The sequence below is a fragment of the Bos grunniens genome, chromosome 17 (genome assembly GCF_055505025.1).
Source record: "Bos grunniens cultivar Pamir isolate PY7600 chromosome 17, Bosgru_T2T1.0, whole genome shotgun sequence".
Lineage (NCBI taxonomy): Eukaryota > Metazoa > Chordata > Mammalia > Artiodactyla > Bovidae > Bos > Bos grunniens.
The window spans coordinates 29,049,701-29,076,504 of NC_141181.1; the positions used below are offsets into that span (position 1 = coordinate 29,049,701).

At 37.3% G+C, this 26,804-nt stretch overlaps 1 protein-coding gene across 5 annotated transcripts; it reads right to left on the reverse strand.

Annotated features, from left to right (window-relative positions):
• Window positions 1-5,025: 5,025 nt before the first annotated feature.
• Window positions 5,026-26,782, reverse strand: C17H4orf33 (chromosome 17 C4orf33 homolog). 5 transcript variants are annotated; one of them, XR_015144276.1, is made up of 7 exons: window positions 26,610-26,782; window positions 16,876-17,065; window positions 11,732-11,792; window positions 9,015-9,066; window positions 8,564-8,763; window positions 6,975-7,064; window positions 5,026-6,046 (listed from the first exon to the last, which is right to left on the reverse strand). XR_015144276.1 is itself a non-coding variant. In XM_086346755.1 (6 exons), exons 2-6 carry the CDS (start codon window positions 17,054-17,056, stop codon window positions 5,941-5,943), a joined length of 600 nt encoding a protein of 199 aa, XP_086202881.1. In that variant the 5' UTR covers window positions 17,057-17,065; window positions 26,610-26,764; the 3' UTR covers window positions 5,026-5,940. The 5 variants fall into 5 exon arrangements, 2 of the variants coding, with proteins under 2 accessions (XP_086202881.1, XP_086202880.1); XR_015144275.1 differs by lacking the exon at window positions 26,610-26,782 and adding an exon at window positions 23,032-23,171; XR_015144277.1 differs by lacking the exons at window positions 11,732-11,792; window positions 26,610-26,782 and adding an exon at window positions 23,032-23,171.
• Between the last annotated feature and the right edge of the window lie 22 nt (window positions 26,783-26,804).

Consider the following 26,804-nt stretch of genomic DNA (forward strand, 5'->3'; position numbering starts at 1 on the left):
TGATGAAAGAAAATAACCTACAGCCCAGATTATTGTACCCAGCAAGGATCTCATTCAAGTATGAAGGAGAAATCAAAAGCTTTTCAGACAAGCAAAAGCTGAGAGAATTCTGCACCACCAAACCAGCTCTCCAACAAATACTAAAGGATATTCTCTAGACAGGAAACACAAAAATGGTGTATAAACTCGAACCCAAAACAATAAAGTAAATGGCAACGGGAACATACTTATCAGTAATTACCTTAAATGTAAATGGGTTGAATGCCCCAACCAAAAGACAAAGACTGGCTGAATGGATACAAAAACAAGACCCCTACATATGTTGTCTACAAGAGACCCACCTCAAAACAGGGGACACATACAGACTGAAAGTGAAGGGCTGGAAAAAGATTTTCCATGCAAATAGGGACCAAAAGAAAGCAGGAGTAGCAATACTCATATCAGATAAAATAGACTTTAAAACAAAGGCTGTGAAAAGAGACAAAGAAGGTCACTACATAATGATCAAAGGATCAATCCAAGAAGAAGATATAACAATTATAAATATATATGCACCCAACACAGGAGCACCACAGTACGTAAGACAAATGCTAACAAGTATGAAAGGAGAAATTAACAATAACACAATAATAGTGGGAGACTTTAATACCCCACTTACACCTATGGATAGATCAACTAAACAGAAAATTAACAAGGAAACACAAACTTTAAACGATACAATAGACCAGTTAGACCTAATTGATATCTATAGGTCATTTCATCCCAAAACAATGAATTTCACCTTTTTCTCAAGCGCACATGGAACCTTCTCCAGGATAGATCACATCCTGGGCTAGCTTCATTTCATCCCAAAACAATGAATTTCACCTTTTTCTCAAGCGCACATGGAACCTTCTCCAGGATAGATCACATCCTGGGCCATAAAGCTAGCCTTGGTAAATTCAAAAAAATAGAAATCATTCCAAGCATCTTTTCTGACCACAATGCAATAAGATTAGATCTCAATTACAGGAGAAAAACTATTAAAAATTCCAACATATGGAGGCTGAACAACACGCTGCTGAATAACCAACAAATCACAGAAGAAATCAAAAAAGAAATCAAAATTTGCATAGAAACGAATGAAAATGAAAACACAACAACCCAAAACCTGTGGGACACGGTAAAAGCAGTCCTAAGGGGAAAGTTCATAGCAATACAGGCACACCTCAAGAAACAAGAAAAAAGTCAAATAAATAACCTAACTCTACACCTAAAGCAACTAGAAAAGGAAGAAATGAAGAACCCCAGGGTTAGTAGAAGGAAAGAAATCTTAAAAATTAGAGCAGAAATAAATGCAAAAGAAACAAAAGAGACCATAGCAAAAATCAACAAAACCAAAAGCTGGTTCTTTGAAAGGATAAATAAAATTGACAAACCATTAGCCAGACTCATCAAGAAACAAAGGGAGAAAAATCAAATCAACAAAATTAGAAACGAAAATGGAGAGATCACAACAGACAACACAGAAATACAAAGGATCATAAGAGACTACTATCAACAATTATATGCCAATAAAATGGACAACGTGGAAGAAATGGACAAATTCTTAGAAAAGTACAACTTTCCAAAATTGGACCAGGAAGAAATAGAAAATCTTAACAGACCCATCACAAGCATGGAAATTGAAACTGTAATCAAAAATCTTCCAGCAAACAAAAGCCCAGGTCCAGACGGCTTCACAGCTGAATTCTACCAAAAATTTAGAGAAGAGCTAACACCTATCCTGCTCAAACTCTTCCAGAAAATTGCAGAGGAAGGTAAACTTCCAAACTCATTCTATGAGGCCACCATCACCCTAATACCAAAACCTGACAAAGATCCCACAAAAAAAGAAAACTACAGGCCAATATCACTGATGAACATAGATGCAAAAATCCTTAACAAAATTCTAGCAATCAGAATCCCACAACACATTAAAAAGATCATACACCATGATCAAGTGGGCTTTATCCCAGGGATGCAAGGATTCTTCAATATCCGCAAATCAATCAATGTAATACACCACATTAACAAATTGAAAAATAAAAACCATATGATTATCTCAATAGATGCAGAGAAAGCCTTTGACAAAATTCAACATCCATTTATGATAAAAACTCTCCAGAAAGCAGGAATAGAAGGAACATACCTCAACATAATAAAAGCTACATATGACAAACCCACTGCAAACATTATCCTCAATGGTGAAAAATTGAAAGCATTTCCTCTAAAGTCAGGAACAAGACAAGGGTGCCCACTTTCACCATTACTATTCAACATAGTTTTGGAAGTTTTGGCCACAGCAATCAGAGCAGAAAAAGAAATAAAAGGAATCCAAATTGGAAAAGAAGAAGTAAAACTCTCACTGTTTGCAGATGACATGATCCTCTACATAGAAAACCCTAAAGACTCCACCAGAAAATTACTAGAAATAATCAATGACTACAGTAAAGTTGCAGGATATAAAATCAACACACAGAAATCCCTGGCATTCCTATACACTAATAATGAGAAAATAGAGAAATTAAGGAAACAATTCCATTCACCATTGCAACGGAAAGAATAAAATACTTAGGAATATATCTACCTAAAGAAACTAAAGACCTATATATAGAAAACTATAAAACACTGGTGAAAGAAATCAAAGAGGACACTAATAGATGGAGAAATATACCATGTTCATGGATTGGAAGAATCAATATAGTGAAAATGAGTATACTACCCAAAGCAATTTATAGATTCAACGCAATCCCTATCAAGCTACCAACAGTATTCTTCACAGAGCTAGAACAAATAATTTCACAATTTGTATGGAAATACAAAAAACCTCGAATAGCCAAAGCGATCTTGAGAAAGAAGAATGGAACTGGAGGAATCAACCTACCTGACTTCAGGCTCTACTACAAAGCCACAGTTATCAAGACAGTATGGTACTGGCACAAAGACAGAAATATTGATCAATGGAATAAAATAGAAAGCCCAGAGATAAATCCACGCACATATGGACACCTTATCTTCGACAAAGGAGGCAAGAATATACAATGGATTAAAGACAATCTCTTTAACAAGTGGTGCTGGGAAATCTGGTCAACCACTTGTAAAAGAATGAAACTGGACCACTTTCTAACACCATACACAAAAATAAACTCAAAATGGATTAAAGATCTAAACGTAAGACCAGAAACTATAAAACTCCTAGAGGAGACAATAGGCAAAACACTCTCTGACATACATCACAGCAGGATCCTCTATGACCCACCTCCCAGAATATTGGAAATAAAAGCAAAAATAAACAAATGGGACCTAATTAACCTTAAAAGCTTCTGCACATCAAAGGAAACTATTAGCAAGGTGAAAAGACAGCCTTCAGAATGGGAGAAAATAATAGCAAATGAAGCAACCGACAAACAACTAATCTCAAAAATATACAAGCAACTCCTACAGCTCAACTCCAGAAAAATAAACGAGCCAATCAAAAAATGGGCCAAAGAACTAAATAGACATTTCTCCAAAGAAGACATACAGATGGCTAACAAACACATGAAAAGATGCTCAACATCACTCATTATCAGAGAAATGCAAATCAAAACCACTATGAGGTACCATTTCACACCAGTCAGAATGGCTGCGATCCAAAAGTCTACAAATAATAAATGCTGGAGAGGGTGTGGAGAAAAGGGAACCCTCTTACACTGTTGGTGGGAATGCAAACTAGTACAGCCACTATGGAGAACAGTGTGGAGATTCCTTAAAAAACTGGAAATAGAACTGCCTTATGATCCAGCAACCCCACTGCTGGGCATACACACTGAGGAAACCAGAAGGGAAAGAGACACGTGTACCCCAATGTTCATCGCAGCACTGTTTATAATAGCCAAGACATGGAAGCAACCTAGATGTCCATCAGCAGATGAATGGATAAGAAAGCTGTGGTACATATACACAATGGAGTATTACTCAGCCATTAAAAAGAATACATTTGAATCAGTTCTAATGAGGTGGATGAAACTGGAGCCTATTATACAGAGTGAAGTAAGCCAGAAGGAAAAACATAAATACAGTATACTAACGCACATATATGGAATTTAGAAAGATGGTAACAATAACCCGGTGTACGAGACAGCAAAAGAGACACTAATGTATAGAACAGTCTTTCGGACTCTGTGGGAGAGGGAGAGGGTGGGAAGATTTGGGAGAATGGCAATGAAACATGTAAAATACCATGTAGGAAACGAGTTGCCAGTCCAGGTTCGATGCATGATGCTGGATGCTTGGGGCTGGTGCACTGGGACGACCCAGAGGGATGGTATGGGGAGGGAGGAGGGAGGAGGGTTCGGGATGGGGAACACATGTATACCTGTGGCGGATTCATTTTGATATTTGGCAAAACTAATACAATTATGTAAAGTTTAAAAATAAAATAAAATTGGAAGAATAAAAAAATTAAAAAAAAAAAAAATAAAACAAGGAGCTAGGGTGTTACCTCATGTATCAATTCTGCAATTCAAGAAAAAGGAAGAGAGAAGGCAAAGGACAAAGGATATATGGCAGCTGAGTCTTTCATCTGTAAGGCAGCTTTTCTTGAAGCCCCTTCTAACACTGTATACTTAGTCTCATTGAACTGTTTCATAATGTCCTTTCTATCTGCAAAGGAATCTGGGAAAATGTAGTTTTTAAGACGATCCTCTAAAAATTGAAGCTATATAAACTGAAATAAAAAATAAAAATTGAAGCTATATAAAAGAGTTAGCAAAGGAGAAGAAGTAAAAGTATATTGTTGTGTAGACAAACAGATGTCTGTACAAGCAATAAACTGTCCTCTGTAAGACTGCTAATCTCATGTTAAGAAAAATGGTGAAGGACCAAGCAATGGTGAACTTGGTGGAGAAGTTCACAGATAATCTACTAGATGGCTTTAAGCAATGAATTATAACAAAATTTGAAAATTATGGGCCAGAGGTGTTTGATGTTTACAAAATAAAATGAAGACATTTTGACATCTTGTTTAACAGCATGAAGAAAATGTCATTTATTTGCAAATAAAAGCACAATCTGTTGCCGGAATTCAAGACAACTTCATTCTATTTTCTTCTACAGAAGAAAAGTAATCATAAGACAGGAAAAAAACACTGATTAAATAGCACATGTATTTCAATAATGCCTTAACAGATGTGTACCTCCTGTTTAAACAAAATATACCATTGTTTTCTATTCAAGTATGAATAGAAGAGTCTGAGTCAGGAATTATTATATAAACATCTTTCAAAAGGAAGTGCCAATTTTAAAACATTTATTTATTTATTTATTTTGAGCTGCGCTGGGGCTTCAGTACTGACACAGGTGCTTCTCATTGTGCTGGCTTCTCTGGTTGTGGAGCACAGGTTCTAGAGGGCACAGGCTTCAGTAATTGTGGTGCACAGGCTTAACTGCCCCACAGCGTGTGGAATCTTCCCCAATCAGGGACTGGACCCACGACTCCTGCGTTGGCAGGCAAATTCTTAACCATTATACCACCAGGGAAGTCCGAGAATTTATATTACAATGGAGTTCAAAAATGTGCAAATAAGATGTTCAGTTACAAGCTGGCTGAGATTTAGGGAAGTGGGAAGAGAAATAATGATTTTGGCTGACAGAGTCAGGGATATTTGGGGGTGATGGTGACACAAGGCAGATGGTAGAACCTTGACATGATGGCTCCTGGACAAAGTGACTGAGAAACATTTTCACTTTACAGTTAAAATCATATCTGAACTTTCTACTTTCCTGTTAATTCATACACAATTTACCCCAGAAATACTCTATTTTCACTGACCTCCATAAAATATTTATTGTTGAAATGTGTTCATGATATCTTGAAAGAGATTATTATTATTAAAGGGTATAGAGAAGAAATGATTGATACAGTCATCTACTATACTCCTACACATCAGGTTTCTCTATTAGCCACAGGTCTGATTCTGGTTGGTTCCACTTTTCTCCAAGCAGTGTGTTAAAACTGAAAGGCTTGAAGTAATCCAGACGATGGCTACATGCAAAGAAAAAGATAGTCAGAATTGAAATGAATTATATACTTCTGAAAAATTTGTCCTGAGAAGCTATTTATTTTGTCATATCTATTATAGGACAACATTCTGTTTTAAGAACCTCAAAGGTAAGATGTATTCACACGTATAGTTTCCTTACTCTAGCCATCAAACATTCAGCTCTGAAAATATTCACCTGTATCTCAAAGCACTCTCTTTTCAATTCTGCAAATAGCTCCCTCACAGATGAAGGGAGAAATAAAAATCAACTGTCAAAACCTGACTCATTTCATCTAGTCTTAAACAAATCATGTTATATTCTCACAGATATTTTCATATTCAAACTCTGATAGGATTTATATCAGTTATACAAACAATTGTTTTTAAAAAGTTTCAGCTCAACAGATTAAAGGATAGACTCCTTTGCCAAAGCAAGGCAGATTTATGTAAAAGAGAGTTAAATCTAATTCTTTCTCTTTCTAGGAAAATCATTTAACTACTAGGATTTACTATCATTTAACTATTAGCTTTTTACTGTGGCCTAATAAGGAGAGAATTGGAGAAGGAAATGGCAACCCACTCCAGCGTTCTTGCCTGGAGAATCCTAGGGACGGCGGAGCCTGGTAGGCTGCCGTCTACGGGGTTGCACAGAGTCGGACACGACTGAAGCGACTTAGCAATGAGAGAGGGGCTTCCCAGGTGGCGCTGGTGGTAAAGAATCCACCTGCCAATGCAGGAGATGTAAGAGATGGGGTTCGATCCCTGGATCAGGAAAATCCCTTGGAGGAGGGCACAGCAACCCACTCCAGTATTCTTGCCTGGAGAATCCCACGGATAGAGGAACCTGGTGGGTTACAGTCCACAGGGTCACAGAGAGTTGGACATGACTGAAGTGACTGAGCATGCAAAGAAGAGACAGGTTTAGCTCACATGCTGCAGTGGAACTCAGCTCTGAAGGAAATCCCTCTGCGCTAGCCGACAGCATAATCACACTTTTACCCAGAGTAAGCATCCAATAACCTATAAAGAAGAAGCCCAAATACAGAAGTGCATTAGTGTGTGAGAAGCCAGAGAAACAAGCCATCTTGATAAGAAAGCCCTGAGTGAGTGGCATCTAGATTCCTGTCCCACTCTGCCCACCTGACCAAAGTGAACCAGTTTTAGTCACAACTGTCAATCCAGATTAAGCAGCTAAGGAAACATCGAAGGATAAGAGAAAGGAAGGGAGAAAGAGGCTGGTTAGAAAGGGTCAGGACCTGGGAGAAAAGCAAGGGGGAAAGCGGAAAATATGTCAGGCAGAATAAAGGAACAGGTGTGAAGAGATAAAAATCCAAGTAGAGCAGAGTAAGAGCATGACAGGAAGGGCAAGGGAGACAGTGCAGCACTTGCCAAGGGTAAAAAGGTAGGGAAATCAGTCTACCATGGTGCAAAGCCCACTAGGCTGTCTCTATTAGGCTTTTCTAAACATGCAGACTCACTAGGCTACCTTGGCCACTTGAGTACACTCAATAGAGCGGGACTCTCAAGGGCCACTTGAGTACTCTCAGGTTGCCCCAGGACAGTGTCTGGTTTTCCTTCCTCTAAGCGGGTAGTGTTTGCAGCAGTCCATGAAGCACTCAAAGCTGAAACTCCAGTACTTTGGCCACCTCATGCGAAGAGTTGATTCATTGGAAAAGACCCTGATGCTGGGAGGGATTGGGGGCAGGAGGAGAAGGGGGGGACAGAGGATGAGATGGCTGGATGGCATCACTGACTCGATGGACTTGAGTCTCAGTGAACTCCGGGAGTTGGTGATGGACAGGGAAGCCTGGCGTGCTGCGATTCATGGGGTCGCAAAGAGTCGGACACGACTGAGCGACTGATCTGATCTGATCCGATCTGATGAAGCATTCATAAGACTGGCTGGGGGCTACATTCTCCTTAAGTGACGGCTTCAGGTGCAAAGAGATCAGACTTAAATGGAAATTTTGCAGGTGACTCCTTGGCTTGTATGCCTGCTGCCCCACAGGAGACAGTATTTCTTGTAGTAACTCTCTAGGAGTAGCTTCCAGGGTCCCCTCAGGGTACACTACTGTTAAAGTGAAATCCCTAAGCCCTGCTGTCCCCATCTATACTGCCTAGAAATACAGCTGACGTTTTTATCCTCGTGAGGTGACCAGGAGAAGAGAACTAGAGAGTTAACTTAAGGTCAGATTCTTCAGCAGCAGCAGAAAAGATTTATTAACCCACTGCTCACACCAGGAAATATAGATGCCTCTGGTCATTTACCTCTGAAAGGGATCATCAATAAATTTGCAACTATACTTCAATACTAATTGCTATAGTACTCACTAAGAAGATTCTTCTCACACTACTGTGGAAATCTAAGTGCTCTACTGACAGCAGTGGAGAGACACGTATAAGACTATGCTTTTATGTGTCTTCTTTGACCAAAAAATGTTACTGCTACCCTACCACAAATTAATTAAAAAAAAAAAACTCTTACAATTGGGACATATTTTCATTTATTTTCTACTTACAAATCAGGTTTTTGTCCTTGCTGCAGCTCATGTTGAGGTACAGGGTAAAGAGCTTCATAGCTTCTTTCATCTTTTGATCCATGAATTGCAAATGAATTGAATTTTGTCACATTTGGTGGAAAATAACTCCAAGGAATAGAAGCACTGCCTTCCCATTTTGTTTCTCCTCTGGACACTCTGAATGACAGATCAAGTCCTTGCTACAGAAACAACATGTGAAACACAAAAAGCTATATTCATATTTATACTTTAAACTGGAGAAGAAAATGGCAACCCACTTCAGTTTTCTTGCCTGGGAAATCCCATAGACAAAGAAGCCTGGTGGGTTATAGTTCGTGGGGGTCACATGAACAACCCATGAACACGAGTCAGATATGACTGAACAACTGAACAACAGTAACAATATACCCTGTACACTCAAGGATTTTGTCTCATATTTTCATTTACTTACTTTCCACACATTTCTTCTTCCAGAGAGTAAAAGCACCAAATGCTGTCCGTGGCTGTAAAATTTAAAATTCTTCGTGAGTGTTTGAAATGATCATTATTTTCTTCACTATCTTTCACATCTCCACGTGTGTGTGCACATGCTAAGTTGCTTCCGTCACGTCCGACTCTATGTGACCCCATGGACTGTAGCCTGCCAGGCTCCTCTGTCTGTGGGATTCTCCAGGCAAAAATACTGGAGTTGGTTGCCATGACCTCCTCCATGTGCATGCTTGTGACTAAGTTTCCAAATAATTAAAGAACACAATATGCATACTAGATAATTACAGGGAGAGCCAGCATGTTCAGTTACTTAGAAATGACTTATTTTCCAGGCTGCTACTGCTGCTAAGTCACTTCAGTCATGTCCGACTCTGTGCGATCCCATAGACGGCAGCCCACCAGGCTCCCCCGTCCCTGGGGTTCTCTAGGGAAGAACACTGGAGTGGGTTGCCATTTCCTTCTCCAATGCATGAAAGTGAAAAGTGAAAGGGAAGTCGCTCAGTTGTGTCCGACTCTTTGCGACCCCATGGACTGCCACCTACCAGGCTCCTCTGTCCACGGGATTTTCCAGGCAAGAGTACTGGAGTGGGGTGCCATTGCCTTCTCCGTATTTCCCAGGCAAGTGCCATCAAATGCATAAAGTTACACATGTTCAGATTCTTCCTTATATTATTTAAATAAGAAATATGAAATATTTCAGTTGGTTAGACAATACACAGTACGAAAAATGGGTGGGATATTTGGAGTTCATTAGAAAACTTATTTTGAAAATTAAAGTATCCTAAGGGAAGCTGGCACCAATTTCCAGGTCAAAATCCCACAACTTTTTAAAACGTTATTTCTATAAGAAAACTGTCTTGAAGCTCATTAAGGAGATAGAAAATAAAAATATAGGTTGTCTAAAACTACCTAACAGGCTGAAGACTTTAATTTGTAACTATTTCCTAGTACAATTGCCCTTATCCCATCTGCCTGTTGTGTTTTCCTGCTTTCTACCATTAGTTCTGACACTGATGTCCATTTTAAAAGAGAAGCACAACATACCCCCACAAGAAAATTCTAATAGGAGAACATAATTGGGATTATCCCTGTCAGTAAGAATCAAAGGATTTCAAATAGCTACATGAAGCAAATTTACTATCTTTGTAAAAGACTGTATCTAAACATTTGGCACAGATGGTCTATTGAGAGTTTTCCGGAAGGATTTCCTTCAAGAAATGAGTCTAAGAGAAACAAGTATTCTTTTCCATTTAAAAGTTTTCTGCTTACTTTTATTGTTATTATGCAACCATACGAATATCTTAAGAGCAATAAAAGGTCTTACAAATTCAAACATATTCAAATTGCTTTCCTAGAGGTTAACTGTCATAGGAATTGCTTGCCTGAAGCAAACCAAGATTGTTGATTATTAACTGTCCTAATGTATCTAAAACTGAACTTTTAGAATTAATTTTATACACAATGGTTATTGAATAATTTTCTAACAAAAGATAATCTATTCAATGTATTTTGTGCTAAGTCATCATTTATGAAAATAAACTGATACTATCTGACAAATTTAAGCTAACGATGTAGCTTAAGAATTCTACCAGATCCAAGTTCTTGACTAACCTTCCATATAAGTTATAACCTATTTGCCTTAGCTTTCTGATGCATATGGGGAAATTTTCTTACTTCACATTATAGTTTATGATAATTAATCATATTTCTCAAAAAGTTTTTGACATGTTATTTGAAGGGTAACAAAGATATATAGTAACTTCTGAAAAACTATAATTGCAAACAGCTACATTAGCAAGAAATCTAGTATTAGCAAGAAATCAAAGTAAAAGAAAATTGTATCCAAAATCTCATTTAAATCAATTGTTTGGGACTCTGCTTAGTCTACAAAAGGACAAAGACTGCAAGATAACCCTTGCTGAGGAGTACTGAAATGTCTTTTAAAATAGTAATGGTGTATGAATAAATATTTCATTTCTAAATATTAACTTTTCTTACAATTTAGATAACAGGTAGGCATAAATTTACTTTTTGACATCTAGAGGAAAGAAAACTGCCAAACAGGTAGACAGTTCCCAAGGACCAGTTAAATTTGTAGAGAGAGAGTCCATGGTTAATATTTTTGAGTCTAGGAAAAGCCACGTCTGATTTAGTTTTAATCTGTGGCACACAAAGTGACATAGTATATACTCAGTAAATGAATGATGAATAAAGGAGGAATACATTAACACATAGTTATGTAATATATACGATTAAAATTTACCTAGTTATTAAAAGAATCTCCTAAAAGTCATTTTCATAAAGTAATCATCATTTTCATTAAGTAGTTCAATTCATTATATCTATATGCCTCTTTATTTCCAAATAGTTAATATATAATAATGCAAATTTACAATGTAAATGAGTTTGTTTTCTAAGAATTTTTCATTTTGCAAAACAACCTTCTAATTTATTAGAAAACAACTACATTAGTGAATTGAAAATAGTATCAATGTAATATTTTCTAAAACATTCATTACACATCTACTTGAAAACAAAGAATTATATATAATTCAGATAAATTCAGACTAGCATTCCCATAGAATTAGTGAGCTTTTATTAATCTATATGATTTATAATTAGAAAATAATGTGTTCAAAATATATAGTAATGAGTTAGAAAAAATATTTTTATACTTACGGACAAAGTTCAACTTCTAAATACTGTTCAGTTATGTCATTCAAGAAAAACGCTTCCACAACTTTTGAAAACAGAGATAGGACATATAGAGAAATTTAATTTTGCTTCAACAATAAATAATCTATTTATATCTTTAGAATATAAATGAATTAATAATTATCTTTAATTAAAGCTATATCAGCACAAGGAAAAGAGGAAAATACAAACTAGACACTGCCTGTAAGAAAAAATACATAAAAAATAAATCATCTTTTTTCCCCATATCAGTCAGTCAGTTCCGTTGCTCAGTCGTGTCCAACTCTTTGCAGCCCCGTGGAATGCAGCACACCACTCCTCCCTGTCCATCACCAACTCCTGGAGTTTACTCAAACTCATGTCCATTGAGTTGGTGATGCAATCCAACCACCTCATACTCTGTCATCCCCTTCTCCTTCCACCTTCAATCTTTCCCAGCATCAGGGTCTTTTCAAATGAGTCAGTTCTTTGCATCAGGTGGCCAAAGTACTGGAGTTTCAGCTTCAGCATCAGTCCTTCCAATGAATATTCAGGATTGATTTCCTTTTGGATGGACTGGTTGGATCTCCTTGCAGTCCAAGGGACTCTCAAGAGTCTTCTCCAACACCACAGTTCAAAAACATCAATTCTTTGGCACTCAACTTTCTTTATAGTCCAACTCTCACATCCATACATGACTACTGGAAAAACCATATCAGATAGCCATTAAATAAAAATATTAATAAAGCCTAGTGCTGGTGAGGTTGAAAAGAAAAGAGCATTATCACACAGACTCTGAGCTAGTTATCTTTTTCAAGGAATTTATCCTAAGGAAACAATCACACAACTGAGAAAAGAAGTAACATGCTATTGTATCAAAGTATTACTCAAAAGAAATGGTCTAAATAGTTACCTCCTGTTATATATAAATAAACCTATTTTATAGGAGAGGCTTCCCTGGTGGCTCAGATGATAAAGAATCTGCCTGCAAAGTGGGAGACCTGGGTTCAATCCCTGGGTTGGGAAGATCCCTTGGAGAAGTGAATGGCAACCCTCTCCAGTATTCTTGCCTAGAGAATCCCCATGGACAGAGGAGCCTGGCCGGCTGCAGTCCATGGGGGTCGCAAAGAGTTGGACATGACTGACCAACTAAGTATACATTATATAGGAGAGCTGTTAAAAAAAATAATGAAATCTGTGTACTCCACGTAATAGAATATAATTTAGTCATTAAAATAAAATATACAGTTAAGTATTTTTGATGTAGGAAAGATACAAGGAATGATACTTGATAAGTAAGCTGCAGAGCAATAAGCTAGTATACATGAAACAAAAATATGCACATATGCCTGTGCTTAGAGGCCTGCAAAATGTGCACAAAAATGTTACGGCTGTTTATCTCTGACAAGTGGAATACAGGGGGGTGATTTTTCTTTACAGTTTCCTGAAATTTTCTGAGAATGCTTATTTTAAAAATTAGAGAATTTTGAAAGTGATATATGCTTATTATCAAAACAATATAAACATATATGTAAGTAAAAAGTCAAAGTCTTTTTCTTCCCACTTTGCTCTAAAACCTGTCAGACTTCTGCCTTTCTACAATCTATTTTACTTGCATAGATTAAAAAACTGTATCTATAGAATCATTTTCTGCTTACAATTTGCTTTCTTCACATATACACACACATGCAAGTTTACAACATATAGATAACTAATTCTTTTTAATTGCTGCATAGTATTCTTCTATAGAATGTTAGATATATTAAAGGCAAGTAGCTCAGTCATGTCCGACTCTTTGCAACCCCATGGACTGTAGCCCAGCAGGCTCCTCCATCCATGGGATTCTCCAGGCAAAAGTACTGGAGTGGGTTGCCATTTCCTTCTCCAGGGGGATGTTCCCGACCTAGGGATTGAACCCGGGTCTCTCACATTGTAGGCAGATGCTTTACCGTCTGAGCCACCAAAACCTCACTGTTTACCATTAAAAATTATGACTCTCCTTGAATGGAATGATCAACACTTAAATCACTATGCTAAATGGTAAAGGCGAACACTCCTCTCTGAAATGAAAATCTTTTACAAAGCAATACCAAAAGCATAAGACAACTTCCAGATACCACCAAAGACTGAAAGAATAATTCACCACCTGATTAAAGTACACATGCTGAAGATACAAACACTAGTTGAAGTATAGTCTTAAATATACATGCAAAAACCTAACTAATTTGCATAGAGTGTTGAAAAAGGGCTTTCTACATTCAGTTATGTCTGGTAAGTAAGCCTTGTTTTAAGACATGGGTTTTGTAAATATGGTTATTATTGAGGTCTCCATCTCTTTGGGAAATAAAGGATCAACATATTTTTTAGAAAGAATATGTAAATCACAATAATAGAACCCTAATATTATTCAGTTATAACTATGGCTTCCTTGAACCTTTGAAACAATTTTTCCTGAAAAAATTAATCTGAAACAAACTGAACTACATGTTTTCAACATATATTAATCTTTATCCTGAATTAAATCCTTCCATTGTAACTGTACTTCTAAGACAGACATTTCAGGAATGGTATGAAACAAATCCTATTAGAAATAAAGATGATATTCAATGAATAATAAGCCATTATCACTAAGATCTGATTAATTTTTCATGCCTTTTTTATCCTGACACTTTTCACTGGGAATTCAGTAGTTAATTCTAGAGCATACAGATGTTCATAAAGACTGAACTTGTTTGTTGATCTTGGTTAGCTACTCCATAAATTCCTACAGACTTTAAACATCATCAAATATTCTGCTGCGAGACATTGAGAGGTATCGTCCAGCAGGCTGATATATTCCTGATTCAGATTCAAGAGGGTTATCAGTGAATGTTTCTGCATTAAAATCCAAAGGTTCTGCATCCTGAAGAAGTTCTATTCAGTCCCTTTCAGTCCTGTTATTAGCCCTGGTATATTTAGATGTTGATCGGTTGGTACTCATTTCTGAGAAGTTTGATTCTTTTGGGTCAATATGAACATTTCTGTTTCTAGTGGAATCTTCTCTACTGTGTCCATAATGCTCTTTCCATTCTCTTCTTCTATTTTCACCTTCTTCTTGCTGTTGCCTTTTTCTCTTCTCTCGTCTCTTTTCCTTCATCAACTAAGTCTGATGTCATATCATTATCTCCCATGAACTGCTGGAAACCAAGTAGATTCAAACAACAAGTTCCCAAGCTAAAATACATAGCAATGCAGAGAATTACCACCAACATAGGATAATATATATAGAACCCATCTGCAATAAAGGATAAAACTTTCATGGAACCCATAATAGATGTATAAGCAGTTGGCTGTGTATTTTGGTGAAAGATGGATGAATCCATGTGGGTCAAACCCAAGAAATTAAGACATAAAGGAGGAGTCAAATGGCAAAATAACATGCCACTGAAAAGAAGGCTATAAGCATCAGTCTGTGATGTGAAGCCAGGTAGTAATAGTTAAATACACGAATCCTGAACACAGTAGAATAAACACAGACACTGAGGAAGAAGATGGAAAGCAAGCAAGCAATCTTGATATAAATGTAATTGTATGTTTTTCAGCTAGCTGTAGGAAGACTGCAAAGAGGGATAAGACAGGTCTAGTGCTAAAGAATGTACACTCTGACCACACAACTATCACAGAGAATATGGACAACACCACAGCAAGTATCCGATATAACCAGGGTTGCAAAAGACATTCCCAGTACCACTCAACTGTAGGATTATAAAAATATTGAATAAATTTATTAATAAATATATTAACACAATAAATATATTAGTACAATCTTTTATTGATAGACATTTAGGTTGTTTCTAGTTTTCCATGTGTTACTTTTATAATAATAAAATATCTAAGATATGGTCCCATTAACAATTCAGTGAGTCTTATTATTCTTTTTAAAGTCTTTTACCTATGGCAAGATAATAGGATGAAGAAGAGATATTGAATTAGAGAAACACTTAGGAGGTGAAACTGCTAGGACTTAATCCAAATATAGAGACAGAGATGGATATCTTGAAAAGGTATCACATTTCTATGTTTGGTGATTTGATATATTATGGTGCCATTAACTTGGATTGGGCAATTAGGGAAAGGAGTAGGTTTATAAGAGAAGTGGACTAGTTGAGTCTAGGATTTGTTGAGTTTAGTGTCTATAGTACCTCCAGTATATAACTCACATTAGTGTGAGTGACTAACATGATCAGGAAGTTTGTATATACAAATTCTATATCAATAAAAAACAATGTATGTTTAAGATGTGATAAATTAACACCAACAAAATGCATGCTATACAAGTGGTATAGAGAAAGTAGATGTTAGTGTGGACTAGAAGAGTCATCAAAGGTTTCTTTGAAGAAATGGAACCTGAATGATATGTATCAAAGGAGGGGGCTAGAATGAGAAAAGGTACATGAGTGAGAATATGACCGAAAGGTCAGACTATCAGCCTTTAGGAAGTTAAGAGCTTTTGGTTTAATATGATAGCTTGATTCATGAATACCGTAAAAGCTTATGGGAAGGATTTGAATCTTATCTTAGGGATAGTAAAGATCTGTTATCTGGGAAATGGCATCTAAAGATTATTTCAGAAAGATAAGTTTGGTAGCTTAATTAGGATTCTTCAGAAGGTGATCATACAGCAAACCTGAAACTGCAATTCCACGGCAGGTCTCTTAGCCTTGCTTTGATGTGTGAGATTATTTGCCAGTATAAAATAAAAACTATACTTCATGCTGAAGTTGATGTAGTTTTTATAATAAGTAAAACACCCCAAAGCTTCCATAAAGAAGGTTTATAAGGTTAAAGTCGCCATTTGAAGATACTTAAAAACAAAACAGGAATGCTGAACTCTTCTCAGAATAGGTAACAGACGTAAAGGAAGGAAATATAGCAGCAATTTAAAAATCTGGATTTGTAATTGCCATTTTTCACTGTTCTAGTTACATAGCCGAAGTCCACAGGTAATGGTGAAAAAGTCAGAATGAGAGATTGGTAGGAAATATCAGAAAACTGCACATGTCAGGGGCTCAGAAGCACTCACTTCCTTAGTGCAAGATAAAATAATAGTTCTATGAGAGGTTATTATAAAAAGATTTATGTTTGCAATAAAATACAGCACTTCTACTTACCTTCATAATCCCACAATTGATTGAAAGGTTTTCCTGGTTCTCCTAGTGGGGCTGGAGGATCATTGAAAAATGGAGCACTGACTTCCATCATCACTCCTCTGTCACCTGGATTCAGCCTGACAAACACTGGCTCATGCTTCACTGGAAAACCATCCCAAGTGTGTTCAATTTTAAAATCCATCTAAAGACTCTAAGGGGGAAAAAAAAGAAGAAACGCTAACAATTTACAAATGTTTCCTTTAGAAAGAAATAAAAATTTCCAAGCCAAGTAGCAGGCAGGAAGGCAGCAGAGTGACAAGAACACGGTTCTGAGAGTCAAAAGGCCATTCATGTTGTAGTAAATCATGGATATGGAATTCTATTATAATAGGTGATTGGATGTAAAATTGTTAAAACTAGATCTGCCTCAAGTTACCTTGTAAAAAGTGTATCAGAATAATTTTTAAGAACTGTAATTAAGCCATTGCAAACTGTTCATTTACTTAAAACTATAAGCACTGTAAGTTTATATGCCATTCTTTGTCTTACTGTAATGTGTGCAGATGAATCACTGGATTGCCTGAGAATTAAGATCGTTACAGTAAAATTCAATTTGATTTTTTGAAATCTGTATAAGTGAACACAAGCATTGCTGTTAACACTGTTCTTTTGGCTAAAATTCTTTTCCTTTTTGGAGTGAAAATGGAGGGAGGGGCTTCAAGCATTTCAAGATTGGCAAAGTTTAACATTGTCGTCCCTAGTCTCAGAATAAGGTTTTTCTTAGCCTTTTCAATCTTTGATATTTCAAGTGTTAAATGACCACATGGTTAGTTAATCCCTTCTCTCCAACTGAATATGGTAACAAAATCTGCAATCATTAAACTTTCAAATAGACAAAGTACATCTGACACAAGCAGTATTTTCATTTTAAATTGTTACTCTAAGCATTAAACAGAAGGGCACAATGTTAAATTAATAAAATTATGCTCTGTGGAACACTATGGATCAAGCACTTTATAAAAGTTTAATTTCACAAAAATTTGTAGAGAAACTATTATTATATATTACAAATGAAGAAACAGACATTGTTATTGCTATTGCTAAGCCACTTCAGTCGTGTCCGACTCTGTGTGACCCCATAGACGGCAGCACACCAGGCTTCCCCATCCCTGGGATTCTCCAGGCAAGAACACTGGAGCGGGTTGCCATTTCCTTCTCCAATGCATGAAAGTGAAAAGAGAAAGTGAAGTCACTCAGTCATGTTCGACCCTCAGCGACCCCATGGACTGCAGCCTTCCAGGCTCCTCCATCCATGGGATTTTCCAGGCAAGAGTACTGGAGTGGGGTGCCATTGCCTTCTCCGAGACATGTCCGAGATCAAATAGCTAGTAAATCAAGAAACTGAACCAATGTCAGCCATGCTTTCCCAGATGAAGACATTTCAGAAATCTGCAAATAGACGGAAACCTTATTTAGGAGTGACAGAGTCCCCCAAATCATACTAGGTCCTTATGTCTTGCCCAAAAGATAATCTTGATTAGTAAATGAGGATATTTCTAGACTTATCTGAAGTCTTCGAATGCATTTCCTTGCTTCATGTTGTTTTTATTGCAAGTAATAATGTTCTACATTTTGAATAAATTTGCTTCAAGACATTTTTTTCAGGTTTACTGAGGTATAATTGACGAAAAAAAATGTATATATTTAAGCTATACAATCTGATGGCTTCATAAAAACTATACTTGAATAAATTTATTCCAACAAATATATATTAAGTACCTACTATGTGCCCAGCATTGGGAGATCCAGATATATAAGCTGTGTGTCAGATAACGAATCCAAGAGCTTCAAAAACCTTTTTGTAAAGTGTGTAGTTTTCTCAATTTTCACTATAAGCTAACAAATTTTAATAACTTCTAAAATTAAAAAAGTTACGGTATTGTGAGCCATTTGCAGCTAATAGCACTTTAGAAGAGGATATGTTGAGCAATTTATATTCATTATTGAAATAAGCTCAGTAAGTGATAAGACTGTATAAACCGACTCTAATATATGTGGAATTCAGTCCTGATTTGCATGGGATAATATACCCCAATAATAAATTTATTTTCTTCATATTTCTGTTGAAATATGAAGGCACATTCTTTAAAAATAAATATATTACCCTCTACTCCCAATTTTGGTACCAGTACCTTCTTGCAGCATAGAGGAAAAAATAAGAATAAATCAAGATGTTAGAAATGCTCATTAAATCTGATTCTGGCACTAACATGCTATACTCCTGACTTAGGGCTTGACAATTTTTGACAATCCTGGCAAAACATAGCTCAGTGACTAGGAAGTTTTGGTAGATTCACTCATTCTCCATACAATTACCATACACACACACACACACACAAAACATTGCATACATTAAAGGGATGCCTATCCTAATCAGTGGGTTTCCACCAGGGAATTTTCAACTCCCAGCTCTTGTAGGCCATCATCTCTATCTATAAATGGAACTAAACCATATGCAGTGATGTGCTCCTAAAAACAGCCTATCACTTCCAAGCACATATGCTGGTTCGTGGTAAGACTGTGGCTTCAAATTACTACAAAATGTCATCTTAGCTGGAAGATAAATAAATGATAAAAGCAGAGCTACTCTCATTGACAGTATAAGGTAGTGATAATCTAAATCTTTCCACTGGTTCCTTCTTCCTTTTCTTCTAAGGTTTCTTTGAATATTATTTGTAAATTACTGCAAGAAACATCAGCTAGACTTCCACTAGCAGGGAAGAGTGCCGTAGTTGATATGACCAAGGGTAGCAACAATGGAAACAGAAACAGACTTTATTACCTTGGGTTGCAAAATCAATGCAGATGGTGACTGCAGTCATGAAATTAAAAGAGGCTTGCTCCTTGGAAGAAAAGCTATGACAAACTTAAACAGCATATTGAAAAGCAGAGATTACTCTGCTGACAAAGGTCCATCTAGTCAAAGCTTTGGTTTTTCCAGTAGTCACACATGGATGTGAGAGTTGGACTATAAAGAAAGCTGAGGCGCTGAAGAACTGATGCTTTTGAGCTGTGGTGTTAGAGAAGACTCTTGAGAGTCCCTTGGACTGCAAGGATATCAAATCAGTCCATCTGAAAGGAAATCTGTCCTGAATGTTCATTGGAAGGACTGATGCTGAAGCTAAAACTCCAATACTTTGGCCACCTGATGCAAAGAACTGACTCATTAGAAAAGACCCTGATGCTGGGCAAGACTGAAGGCAGAAGAAGGGGACGACAGAGGATGACATGGTTGGATGGCATCACCGACTCGATGGACATGAGTTTGAGCAAGCTCTGGGAGTTGGTGATGGACAGGGAAGCCTGGCATGCTGCACAGTCCATGAGGTTGCAAAGAGTTGGACAGGACTGAGTAACTGAACTCAGAATACAATTTTGACTTAAATTGCATAAAATGACGTTAGTTTCATATCAAAACAACAAACTTGTTAATCTGCTTAAAGAATATATCAACCTAAGTGTACATAAAACAACAAAATCAACTAAAAAGTATAGTCCTGCCCACTAGTTTATAATCTAAAGAAAATACTGGACCTAGACAGAGACAATTGATTTTCTTTTCAACTCCCTAGGGACACTTAGGTTTGTGGTGGCTTAACCCCCACAACCTATTTTCTTTGTTTGCATATGTGCTCATATGAGCAGAAACGATTCATTTATCAGTGTCCTTCACGACCTGGGCTACTGGGCATCCGAGAAGCATTCCACTCCCTGTCAATCTCTATTGCCCATACACTGCTCTGTTTTGGTTCACAGCACTTAAAAGTACATGACCAACTTGTTTATTTTCTCCCCATAAGCTAGAATGCCTGTAAATAACAATAACTTACTAATTTATCTGTGGAGTGAATAACTGCTCTAGTCTCTGAATCTAAAACTTCATGATTCTAAGATTTTATGCAGGAGAAATCAACTCTATTGGGGTATCATTATCTTTTTCAACACTATAAATTAATATGATGGCAAATAACTAAGATAATATATCATATCTAGAAACTTCCTTTCAAATTAGCTTATCAAAGGTTTATTAGTTACTCATTTTGTTTCAGGCACCATAGCAGGTATTGGATAAATAGTGTATAGAAGTCTATGGGGAGTTGGCAATGGTTTTCATGTAGCTAATCAATCAGGACTCATCCATTATCAACTGGTTCATTTTGCAGTTCGATTTAATAAAACTGGATCCCTACACCAAACTAAATTTTAAATGAATCAAAGATCTAGGGCATTTCCTGGCAGTCCAGTGGTTAGGACTGTGCTTTCACTTCAGGGCCTAGGTTTGATCCCTACTTAGGGAACTAAGATCCCACAAGACAAGTAGCACAGCAGGAAAAAAAAAAAAAAAACCAAATAATTAAACATAAATCAAATCACATAAAAACAAGAAAAAAATCGGGAGGTTTTTTTTTATAATATAATCTTACAGTAGAAAAGAAGCCTTTTAAAATATAACAGAATACATTTTCAAAAAAAAAAACTGATACACTGATACATTTGGCTATGTAAGCATTTAAAAAATAAAAGCAAAACTCTATCGTTCTCCACCACAAAGATAAAAACATGCCATTACAGAATCAAAGACAGTCTGGGAGAAATACCTGCAACTCATAGCTGAGATAAATAACTAATTTGTTTAATGTTTAAAGGGCTTCTATAAATTAATAAGGAAAAGATCGATCAACAGAAAAACGGTGTAAAAGTATGAATAGCCAGCACACAGAAAATACAAAATGTTCTCATTCACGGTAGAAATGCAAACTAAAACAATAAATTACTATTTTTCACTTATATTGTCAAGAATCAGAAAGTTTGATAAAATGCCATGATAATGAGGACACTGAGAAACAATCAAGATGTTATTCAGGCATAACTGGCACAGACCCAGTGAAGAGCATCCCTCAGTAACAATCAAAGCAAAAAATGCCAATAACCTTTGACTCAACAACTCTAGTTCTAGGAGTTATTACACCCGTACCCATTCAAAATGACATGCTATAAAGTTATTTGTTGTAACATTGTTCAGAATAACAAAATACTGTTAAGCAACTTAAACACCCACAGGTAGAGGACTGGTAAATAAATTATGCTATTTCATACAATGAAATAGCCCACAACAGTTAAAAAAAGTGAGGCAGCTCTATATATACCAGCTAAGATATATTAACTTAAAAAAGCAAGGTCCAAAAAGTATGCATTTACTTAATAAAAAGGGAGAGTATTTGCATACAGGAAGCATATTTGAGACACCAGTGTATCCGTAATTGCCTTTTTGGAGGGAATTATCTGCCTGAGATAGCTGAAGAAGTTTTACTTTCACTGTATCACTTTTTTTAACCTACTTGAGTTTTACACTAAAACAGACATGCATTACTATTCAAAAATAATTTAAAATACTAAAAAAAAAAAGTCTAAGGCTGGATCTCTCAAATGTTTTTGTGACTACCTCTTGTCTCCCTCACGTTTTGCACGCTGAACATTTCTAAAAAGTCAGTGAATATTAGGAATATTATTGAAAGAATGCATTCGTTCAAGCAGACCACCACCCTAGTATACAATTTTAATGTTGGCTGTGTAGACTTTCTTAAAATGAATGTTTATTAATATGTAGTTTCTCACATTTTAACTTCTAGTCTTCAAATTAGTCTTATGAAAAAGTCAAAAGTAATTCTTTTCATACTTTACTTCCACTACGCGAAGATCTTAAAAAGGAAATGAACTATGAGAATGGAGACAGAACCCCGGAGCATTAAGAGTCTAGAGAGGATTTAAAAAAAAAAATTGCACAAAGGATAAAAGAAGGAAGTTATGGAAAATGTGTTTTCTCAATAAAACATTTTGTAAGGAAAATTTCCAAACCCTCTATTCACGAAATTTTTTTTCAGTTTTCTACAGTAAGATTTTTTTTCCCAGTTTGCGTCCTCACCCCACCACCACTTGCCACCTCCTCCACGCATTTAAGAGAGAAACGGAGAAATGAGGAAGTCAGCCCGGAGAGTGGGAGGAAACCGCCGCCAGAACCAGCTGAAAAGTACGTTGCCAGAGAAAAGCCAACAAGACTGGCAGCGGGTGAGAGGAATGACAAGAGGGGAGAAAGCATAACAACAAGAGTACACAGACCCGTGGGCTCTCAGTCCGCCACTGGCTAGCTCCCGGCGGCCTAGGTCACGGGGAGCGCGCTGAGCCCTAGGCTCCGCCCCGCGGCCCGCACGTTCTGGGGGCGGGGCTTAGCGGATAAAGCGCAGACACCTGTGGAAGGACCACCGGTGAACAGCTGGAAGCTTTTAATTGTTCCACAGAAGTTTGAGCGGTTTTCTATAAAGAAAAGGAAGGGAACTCAGCAGTATTTACAATTGTTGCGCAACTTAAAAACCAACTATCTATCATTTAGATTATAATAGAACATGTGCAGCAATAATTCACTTAAAATAATGAAAGACTGCCTAGGTAAGCAAAAAGTGTAAACTATATTACAGTAGCTGTAAATAATATTATCCTAGCTGTAAATTATCCTCTACTACTGGGAGGTCTTAACATGGTGGTTCTAACATTGGGACCCGACTGAGTGAATTCCAATCCAAATTCAGGCACTTTTCAACTGTTATCAGGAAGTTACTCTAAAAAAGAGTTTAAAAATAGCAACTACCTTACACGGTTTTGTGAGGATTAAATGAGTTAATGTACATGGGGCAGAGTACACTCTCAAAATGTGTGTATGTGTGTGTTAGTAGCCCAGTCGTGTTCAACTCTTTACGACCTCATAGACTGTAGCCCCGGAGAAGGCAATGGCACCCAACTCCGGTACTCTTGCCCGGAAAATCCCATGGACGGAGCAGCCTGGTAGGCTGCAGTCCATGGGGTCGCTAGGAGTCGGACACGACTGAGCGACTTCCCTTTCACTTTTCACTTTCATGCATTGGAGAAGGAAATGGCAACCCACTCCAGTGTTCTTGCCTGGAGAATCCCAGGGACGAGGGAGCCTGGTGGGCTGCTGTCTCTGGAGTCGCAGAGAGTTGGACACGACTGAAGCAACTTAGCAGCAGCAGCAGACTGTAGCCCACAGGCTCCTCTGTCCATGGAATTCTCCGGGCAAGAACATCAGAGTGGGTAGCCATTCCCTTCTCCAGGGGATCTTATGCTTTAAAAAACTTTCTTGGGGGGAAAACAACTTTTGTGTTTGTTTTACCAGATGATTATTTTTGTTTTATAAAGATCACTTTTTGTGGGAGAGGGAAATTAGTGCTGTTTAATAGGTGTAGCGTTTCAGTCATGCAAGATGAAATAGTTCTGGAGATCTACTGTACAAGAATGTGCACATAGTTAATGATACTGTGTTCAACACCTTAAAGATTGAGTAGATGTCATGTTATATGCTTTTTACTACAATAATTATAATAATAAAAAAGACAAGCTTAAAAAGAGAGATTGAATTCCCAGGTAATCTTCTTGGTTGGGAAAATATAATTATTATTAAGAGTTTTTTTAAAAATAACTTTTTATGGCATTTAATATCAGACAATGTTAACATTTTGATCCTAGCTTAAATTTCCAACTTTGTATTCTTCATGTTTTTCTCACAGTGCTCAGTGTCAATATATTGCATAAATTAGAATTCATGCAATCTATTGATTTTCAAAGGTTTTCCTTATTGGAGAAATAAATCTAACATAAAAACATGAAAGAGTGACTAGATAATGGTTACAAACATACTAAGGACTTTTCTCTCCCTTTTCTCATTCACTGTACTCAATTACAGTAATAGATATTTTGTATGCACACACGTTCTGTAAGTTAATTCCTTCATAAGATACTTATTGAGTGCTCACTGTGTTCCAGATACTATGATAGAGCCTGAAATCAATATAAAACACTATGATAGACACCGCAGGAAGAAGCATGAAGTAACTACAAAGGGAAGCACCAACCTTGGGCTAAGTGAGTAGAAATCAGAAGGGAAGTTTTAAAAAGGGAAAACACTAGAAGGGATACTTTAAAGATAAGTGAAATCGTAGCAATTTTGTTTTTTACAGATTAAAATTATTTTCAAACCCATTAAAATTCAACCAGTAAAAAATCTTGTAACCAAAATACCCCACCACGCCTCAAAACCCAAAAACTAGTCTGTATCGATCTTAACTGTATAGGCCAAAGAATTCAAGTGCAGAGGTAAAAATTGCAGTTTCAGATAATTTATGTAATGTAAAGACTACCTCATCATTTACAACCAGAAAATACTGTCTGCTTTCACCCACACTAATATAAACTTCTAGTGATGTAGAGTTAAGTTTGTAACTACTTGTTTGGTGCCAAGTTAAATCACCCTATGACAGTATACCAGGTTCAAATATAGGGGAAGATATAAGCAAACCCTTGGGGAGTCAGACATTCCTGAAGAAAACGCCATTGGTTGACCTTTGATAAAGAGTTGGAGCTTGTACTCTCAATTTCTTTTTCCAACAAGTTTTTGTTTGAACTTCATGGCCACTAAAAACCAGATCAGGGACCATCTTATTATCTTAATAGTGAGTATGGAGAAAACCTGTAATAGGACTTCAAATACCTAACTGGATACAGCTGGACACATTTAAAAATTTTCTTCTTCCCTCCTAGCTTAGTCTGTAAAGAATCTGCCTGCAACACAGGAGACCCGTGTTCAATTCCTGGGTGGGGAAGATCTCCTGGAGCAGGAAATGGCAACCAACTCCTGTATTCTTGCCTGGGAAATCCCATGGACAGAGAAGCCTGGCGGGCTACAGACCATGGGGCCGCAAGAGTCGGACACAACTTAGCAACTAAAACTACCACCACCATTAGTTTGGGGCTTCCCAGGTGGCTCAGCGGCAAAGAATCTCCCTGCAATGCAGGAGCCACAGGTTGGATCCCTGGGTAGGGAACATCCCCTGGAGTAGGGCGTGGCAACCCACCCTAATATTCTTGCCTGCAGAATCCCATGGACAGAGAAACCTGGTGAGTTACAGTCCATAGGGTGGCAAACAGTCTAACAGGACTGAAGCGACTTAGCACATTAGTTTTTGTGTATCAGTACAAGACAACAAAAACTTCTTGAACTGTTCATCGAGCTACATCTATGATACGTCTATTCAGAAACTTTACCTCAATTCATAAAAACACATATTTACTTTAAAAGCACTAAAACTGGGGACTGAATTCAAGTTAACATTTTTATTGCTGGGATTGAAATTTCCTCTAATCTTAACTGTTAAACAGTGATGAGGTTCAAATCTAGACAAAATCATTTTTTTTAATGGGGATTGTAATCCGTCTACAAACGTAAAATTTTACCTAATTTTTCTTGAAAAAAATCGTAACTTTTGTCTTCCTTTTTTTGAGGAAGCAAAGTTCTCTCTCAAGAAATAACTGCTGGATTTGCAGGATCTCTGGAGTACTCCTAACTTCATGCCTTATTGCTACACAGATAACTATATAGACAACAGCTGTGTCCTTTCTCCAAAGACCCACGTCACTTTTTTTCTGGAGATTACCAAATTCACACCCAGAAATCCTGCAGCCGCACAGCTCTGGAGGTAGACGCTGAAGACGCCAGCCTGGGTTCCGCTCCCAGACGCAGAAACCTAAGTACTTTCCAACCATCCGCTTTGGTGAGCGGGTTCTCCCAGACCAAAAGTGCTTGGCAACAAAGATACTGGAGCACTTAAAATATGTATTTAATAACCTACCTATGTTTACATTTTTTTCTTTTTGAGGGAATACAAAGGAAAAAAGAAACACTCGGTGACGCCCACCCTCCGAAGACAGGCCCACCAGCGCATCCGCCGCCACACAGGTGGCTCAGTCCGCTGTCATCCAGGTTCCCACAGCCCCGCCCGTCGCTGAAAAAACAGCCAATAATGTGAGAGAACGCCAGGGAGCGC

Coding starts and splice junctions, on each gene's coding strand:
- C17H4orf33 (XM_086346755.1), bottom strand. CDS start 17,056: ATGGATTTTAAAATTGAACACACTTGGGATGGTTTTCCAGTGAAGCAT. Junction 9,067..11,731: donor TTAGAAGTTGAACTTTGTCC/GTAAGTATAAAA, acceptor TAAATTTTACAG/CCACGGACAGCATTTGGTGC. Junction 6,047..8,563: donor CAAGGACAAAAACCTGATTT/GTAAGTAGAAAA, acceptor CTTTGCATGTAG/CCATCGTCTGGATTACTTCA.